The sequence below is a fragment of the Zalophus californianus genome, chromosome 9 (assembly GCF_009762305.2).
Source record: "Zalophus californianus isolate mZalCal1 chromosome 9, mZalCal1.pri.v2, whole genome shotgun sequence".
NCBI classification, from domain to species: domain Eukaryota; kingdom Metazoa; phylum Chordata; class Mammalia; order Carnivora; family Otariidae; genus Zalophus; species Zalophus californianus.
The window spans coordinates 14,897,499-14,905,116 of record NC_045603.1 but is presented as its reverse complement, the minus strand read 5'-3'; the positions used below and the strand labels follow the sequence as shown (position 1 = coordinate 14,905,116).

General features: G+C 45.0%; 1 protein-coding gene across 1 annotated transcript; it reads left to right on the top strand.

The window, feature by feature from the left end:
• The first annotated feature begins 213 nt into the window (after positions 1-213).
• On the top strand, positions 214-2,496 carry LOC113922731 (armadillo repeat-containing X-linked protein 2-like). The gene is given in 4 exon segments (XM_027594960.2): positions 214-315; positions 423-756; positions 758-2,222; positions 2,224-2,496. Coding segments are annotated over 3 exon segments (1,806 nt in total). The 5' UTR covers positions 214-315; positions 423-688.
• The last annotated feature ends 5,122 nt before the right edge of the window (positions 2,497-7,618 follow it).

Below are 7,618 nucleotides of genomic sequence, written 5' to 3'. Positions count from 1 at the left end.
CAGTTTGGAAACAAGCCGGCCCGGCCCATTCACTCTCACCCTCACTTTGCTGATACCTCCCCCGACCACCCCTCCGCTTTCCCTTCTCCCCCCGCCCCCGGCCGGCCCCCTGTCCTTTGGGGGTGCTGGAAAATGGGTGTGCCAGCCTCTGGAGGGGAGATGGCGGGTTTGGCGCTGTCTGGGCTTCACAGGAGGGGGGGACCCTGAGAGGATCTGGTATTAAACCGCTGTGCTAACTCCCAGACTGCTTTCCAGACACCTCCAACCCACACAGCCCTTCACCCCCGTTTATTCAGTCCTGGAAAAGGAGTTCTGGTACACTGGAGGGAGACATGGCGGTTATTAGGGAATTTGGGGGTGGGGGTGGGAGGCGGAGCCCAGGACGGAGAAACAGTGGAACATCACGACCCTCGAACCGAAAGTCTGTCCTTAGGATGAAGCTTTCACTGAACTGAGGGAAGAGGAAACAGCCCTGAATCCTTGGAGGTCTGTCTGAATTTGGGGCCCTGCACAAGTACAAGCCTGGTGGAAAAAAGTTAACTGCTCCTGCTCCCAGCAGGTCCTGCTCGGCTTGCAGCCTGGGGAAAACCTGTGAGCCTGAGTGGAAGTGCCTCGCCCAGACGTGCACACATCCCTTTTAGGCAAGCCAGCTCCACGCCCTGGATCAGAGAATTACTCTAGCTGCACCATGAGCCGAGTTCGAGATGCTGGCTGCGTCGCCGCGGGGATAGTGATTGGAGCTAGTGCCTGGTACTGTGTACAAATATGCCAGGGGAAGAAACCAGACAAAGAAGAGAATGGCCAAGCCCAAGACCAGGGCTGTGGCTGGGACTGGAGCCAGGGCTAGAGCCGGACTAAGGGCCGGATTCACCATTGACCTGGGGCCGGGATTCGGTCCTCCAACCCGAGTCCGCACTCGGGCAGAGGACAGGGCCCAGGATGAAGCCTCTGCTCTGGACGCAGCTGGAGCTGAGGCAGTGGCCCCAGCTGCATCCAGTGCTGAGGCTCAGAGTGGGGCCGGAAATCAGGTCCAGGAGGCAGAAGGGGCAGGGGTTGGGCCTAGGGCCGAAACAGTCGCCGGGGCCACAGCGGCTTCCTCAATGGCACCACCCCCCGGGGAGGCAGAGGCTTTCGTGGCTGCAGCGGCCCCCACAGTGGCGAGGGCCCACAAGCTGCCGGAAGCCCCTGGTACAGCAGAGGCTCCCGGGGCGCCCGCGCCTACCGAGGCGGCAGCACCTACAGAGGCTGCGGAGGCTCCTGTACCCGCAACCCCTCCTGCCGCGCCAGTGCCTTCTGGGGCAGCAGTGCCTTCCGGGGCTGCAGAGGCTCCTGGGACTTCAGGATCCCCCAGAACAGCAGCACCCTCCAAGAAAGCGACCCCCGGGGCTCATACCGGCGCTATACCTAAAGCCGGGTCAGCGACTGGAGCTGTACCCAAAGGTGGAGCCAAGGGAACCGGGTCTTGGACTGGGGGCAAGGGCAAGGGCAAGAAAAACAAGGTGGAAGTAGATGAATTGGGGCTGGGCTTCCTCCCTGGGGATGGGGCTGCAGCGGCTGCTGCAGCCTCTGCTAATGGGGGACAGGCTTTCCTGGCAGAGGTCCCTGATTCTGAGGAAGGGGAGTCCGGATGGACTGACACAGAGTCGGAGTCAGACTCTGAGCCTGAAACCCAGCAAAGAGGGAGAGGGAGGAGACCTGTTCCCATGCAGAAGCGCCCCTTTCCTTATGAAATAGATGAGATTCTCGGTGTCCGAGACGTCAGGAAAGTCCTTGCTTTGCTTCAGAAATCGGATGATCCTTTCATCCAACAGGTAGCTTTGCTCACTCTGAGCAACAATGCCAATTATTCATGCAACCAGGACACAATTCGCAAATGGAGAGGCCTCCCAATTATTGCAAACATGATCAACAAAACTGATCCCCACATTAAGGAAAAAGCCTTAATGGCCATGAATAACCTGAGTGAGAACTATGAAAATCAGGGCCGACTTCAGGTATACATGAATAAAGTGACGGATGATATCATGGCCTCCAATTTGAACTCAGCAGTACAGGTAGTTGGACTAAAATTTTTAACAAACATGACTATTACCAATGACTACCAGCACCTGCTTGTCAACTCCATTGCAAACTTTTTCCGTTTGCTATCTCAGGGAGGTGGAAAAATCAAGGTTGAGATTTTGAAAATACTTTCGAATTTTGCTGAAAATCCAGATATGTTAAAAAAAACTGCTCAGCACCCAAGTGCCATCATCCTTTAGTTCCCTTTATAATTCTTATGTGGAATCAGAAATTCTTATTAATGCCCTTACTCTGTTTGAGATCATCTATGACAATCTCAGAGCAGAAGTATTCAACTACAGAGAATTCAATAAAGGTTCCCTTTTTTACTTATGCACTACATCTGGAGTGTGCGTTAAGAAAATTCGAGACTTAGCCGATCACCATGACCTCTTGGTAAAAGCGAAAGTTATAAAACTAGTGGACAAATTCTGATTGGCTATGTGCTCTCAAAAGACTTGAAGAAATTTCTTGATTTTTCAGTCTGGAAGCAATGAAAATTGAAAGTTACTGCTCTTCCACTTGTTCATGTAATAAAGGGATCCTTTCAGCTGCCAGTTTTGAATAATGTATCATCCAGAAAGATGTTATCTGTGACAGTCTCCAGCTTTAAGCTGTACCATTATGAATACCAAATAAATAGTCCTCTTGTACTGAAAACACATTTGTGACTTTAATCGTGCTGCTCGAATGGAAATATTTTTACTGGTTCCTCTGTGTGAATTGACAGTGAACCTGTCCATCAAAATAGCCTACACTTCTGTCATTTGTTTTGACTTGAATTTATCCACCAAAGACTTCATTTGTGTATCATCAATAAAGTTGTATGTTTTGACCAACAACAACAACAACAAAAAATTCCAATTCTCATTTACCACTCCTATACCTCTTACTGCCTCTGACCCCCAACTAAGCCCAACCCTCAAATTCTTTACAATTCCAAAGCCAAACTCTGGAGAAGGTTTAACAGAGTGACAAGGATTTCATAACTCTTGAGGAATATATGTAAAAAAAAAAAAAAACAACAAACCTAAAAAACAACGCTGAGGATGCTAAGCCAGGGGAAGACATAGTTTAGATCAAGCTGAATTTATTGATAAGGGTACATTTCATTGCAAATGATCAAAGGTGAAACTCTAACCCAGGTTCCAGTACAATTCTGTGTCCCTTTCTGCCTTGAAACCCAGCCAGGTCATATAACTAAACTAAGATCACATTTCCTTGAGGATATGTTTCCTATAATATTTCTGATACCAATTACTTGATCAGCATTTCTATTTTCAGACAACAGAATCTCCTCTATCTAGTTTAGGCAAAAGGTATTTATTAAGCAGTATCATAAACACTTAATATCATTGAAAAGGCCTGAAATGGATTGTAGGCTGAATTCTAGGAATGATTCCCAATCCCATAACTGCAGAAGTGAAATTGCAAGGCACAGCTGCTGTTCTTATGATCAAGAAGCTACTTGCCACATCAGAAAACCTCCATCCATCACAGCCATTAGCTCCAAAATCACATCACCCTTGGTAAGATCCAAGCCTTCATAATAGATGCCTCAGGCCTTGCTGCTCTCCCCACATAACTCAATTCTGAATCAACATCTCACACAAGTACATCTGATCAGAGAACTTTGATTTTTTTTTTTTTTTTTTGGAATCTTAGCTCTAAAGAAGTCTGGGAAGCAGGTTTTAGCTTTCCAGACTCTGTAACACAGGAAAGTATAAAAGGGAATTGACAATCTATAGTATCTTCTTTGTACAATTCAGGTTACTATATTGTATAGATACAGATAATATGTCAGACAACATGTTTTTTCACTTCATATGTTTTGGAGATAGTTCCATGTTAACATATGGATTACCTCATTCTTATTGATAGCATTGTATTGCTTTGTATGGATGTGCCACAATGTATTCGACATTGCCCTTCTGGAGGACATTTAGATTTCTTCCACCTACACTGTTAAAAACACTGATGTAGTCCTTTGTCCTAACCACACACCTGTAAGAAAGGACTAGGGTGCTATACATACCTTTTTCTTTCTTTTTTTCCTTTTTAGAAGCTTGAAATTGGATCTCTGGGTCACAGGCCATTTTATGTGCCTCTCTCCTTACCACCCTTAAAGTCTAACATGTTCCCTTCCCAAAGAGAGCACATACTGAAACACTATTTGCATTTTTGGAATTTCAGATGCAAAATAGCTTGGCTCACTTTTTGCTGCAGCATATCTGGGTCAGGCATCTTGAAAAATTCCATAATAGAGTATTATGTCATCTCCCATGCTTTTGAATAATTCATCTTTCATAGCTGAGTGCCAGTTCTCTAAACCAATGAAGCACAATGGCCCACAAAGTTGTTCTCCGTTTATAAAAATGCATTTCACCACCCCAGAGCAAACATGCAACTATTACAGGCAGCAGTTTAATGCACCCTGAAATGAGGTGTCACATCATCAGATTAACATGAAAGAGAACCTAACATGGGGCTTGAAGTCACCACCCTGAAATCATGACCTGAGCCAAGATCAAGAGTTGGACACTTAACTGACTGAGCCACAACCAAGCACCCTGAAATATATACATTTTAAGAAGTGCTACCAGGCAGCAAATCACTGATATGTAGAAAATCTTAATTTTTCTCAACTTTGTTTTCACCACCTATAAAATGAGATAAAACCTACTTTCATAATGCTCCAGAAGGACTAAATAAACATTAAGCTAAAATATACTACTATTATTCCAGGCTGTATGTGCAAGTAAATGTGTTAAAAATGCCCTAGACCACGTTAGCTAAGAAGGGCTGAAGTTGTCTATTGACCAACTTTCCCAGTATCACTACCTTTTTCCTTAAGTGATTCTCTTACTGTGGCTGTAAACTGACCTTGATGTTTGTCCCCAAACAAAGCCCATCTCCAGCCTGTGCCTCAGCAAGGATGCAGTGGTACAGAAGGGCAGGGGACGTGCTGCCACAGAGCAGAGAACACAAAAACCAAGGCATACTCGTCATGAGCTCCTTAATTCATGTCTATAAATATGTCTTGTCTAATGGAATAGCCTAGATCTTGTGATTTCCTTTAAAGACATGTAATGAATATATGCCATGATGAGATCCCAAATTTAACTGGGCCACTATTGAAGAATCAGTAAAGCTTGGCTGGTGAGGCACAGATGGCTCAACTAGCCAGGTAACTGTGTGCCACTTACTTAAAGCTCTGTACCTCAGCCTCTTCTTATGTAAAGTAGGGATAATCACAGGTCACAGGTCAACTGTGCAGCTTAAATGTTATTTATAAAGCATTTAGAAGAACAATGCCTGCCACAAGTAAACAGTATTATTGTAATTAAAAATAACCAAAAAGCAGCTACTGATTTGGTAAACCAAATATTCTAAAATTTTTAGGCCTCTATCTGGAATGCATTACCCCATCTTTACTTTATTACAACGTAGATCCAGACTAGTCTTCCCCACTTTTCTTTACTAGTCTTCTCTTAGGACTTTTCCACTCTTGCTCCTGGATTTTAATATTTTATACCTGTAACACTCACCATGGTCTGGCTTGCATTAAATATAGACGTCTGCACCTCTATCTTACATGGTCTCCAACACTTCAGTGGACTGCTTCAGGGTCACCTGGGCCTGGGGAGCCCAGGAGACTTGTCAGTAGGCCTGGGGCTGATGTGGACACCTGACGCTTCTTAGCTCCTTAAGTGATCCAGCTGCACAACCAGGTCTCTGCAAGATTTTGTTTCCAGAGGGCAGGGGCAGAGTCCCGGCCACTTTTTTTTTGTTCCCCTTTAATGCCTTAAACTGGGCCGGCACTTAAGTGGGTTTTTGAGAAGAAAGTTTTGTCCTTATCTGAGGACTACACAGGCCTGGGGGCACTTCATGTCTCTCAAGTGTGCATATGCAAAAAAAATGAAGGAACAAAAACCTAGTTGAGAAATGATTCTATCCTTTTTAGAAGCACAGAAATCTGCCAGCGACAATACATACCCCTATGAATGGTTCCTGCCATTTTCGTTGCTCACGAGAACTTGTAAAGCTAAGGTTACAATTATAATCACTATTCTGGAAGCCGCTCCTCATTAAGCAATCATCATAAAGATGCCACCTTCAGTTGGACAGTGTTGAGCTTGCCAGGACTGTCACAACAAAGTACCACAGATTGGGTGACTTAACCAACAGAAATTAGTTTTCTCACAGTTCTGGAGACCAGAGGTCTGAGATCAAGGTATCAGCAGAGTTGTTTCCTCTGAGGTTTCTTTCCTTGTCTTACAGATGAGCGATCTTCCCGTGTCCAAATTTCCTATTAGGGCAGTCATACGGATGAAGGAACTCATTTTTAACACAATCACTTCTTTGAAGACGTCATCTCCAAATATGCTCACATTCTGAGGTACTAGGGGGTTAGAACTTCCACATATGAATTTGGGGGGGGGGAACCACAATTCAACCCCTAACAGACAATAATCACTTGTATACCTTAAGATAGGTCATTTTGGAGTGTTTGACCCTATGATGCAGCTCTGGTGATCAGATGCTGCAAGTTCACTTACCTGATGACACGCTGACAGCTTCTGGCTTGCTTATGTTCCTCAAGACACAGTTGAAGGAGTGTTTACTAGGAAGTGTGTATATAGGCCAACGTGCTGAAAAGGCTGAAGGAGACTCTAATTCCTATTACCTCTTTGCCCTTTGCTGTGCTGAGGACCTCAGCTCAGCACACACAAGGTTATGAACAACTCACCTTTTAAGGAAGGAAACACCAAGCATCATATACTAAACTACAAGCAAACTGCAAACTAGCTTCTAGGCTTGGCCTTGAGAACTCAAATAATGAGTCTTTTACTTCTGTTAGTAAAACCTGGGGCTTCTTGGGTCACCTACAGACTTCTTAAGGCTAGAAATCTCTGCTGGGGTAATTTAAAACTGAAGACAATTAGCTAATACTGTTTACTGTATGTGGGGCACTGTGGTAGCCCTTTACATGTATTAACTAACATCAAACAGTATTATAAATGGGAGCTCTTTTATTCTCTTTTTATAGTTAACAGACGTATAAAGAGTACACAAAACTTGGCTAAGGATACAAACCATCATGCAATGAAGCCCAGATTGCAGACATTCAGCAGGGCTCCGGAGCCCACAACTCATGTCCTGCCTCTCAGTGTGACTCTTTACCCAACAGATTGATCCCACAGCAGCAGCAGAGGAGGCCACCTGCAATAGGTACAGATGGCTGAGTAAACTCTTGGCAAAAGGGCAGTTACCAGCTGATTCATTTCCTGGGAATGACTTAAAATGTGCCATTTAAGTCTAAGAAGTCAAACATGGAAGAGACAGTTGTAAATAAGCAACAGGTACATTCTCAAACTGTTTACCAGGCTTCCTGTTTTCCTACCAGGCTAACAATCATGGATGGCATCTCAACTGGAGCTGGGAAATGAAGGCATTTAACCCAGCATGAGCTAGTGAGATGGACGGAGAGGGAGCTGGTAGTTCGGCACCACCAGTTTCCTGGGAACAGAGGTGACCTGCCACCAGGATGCCTTTC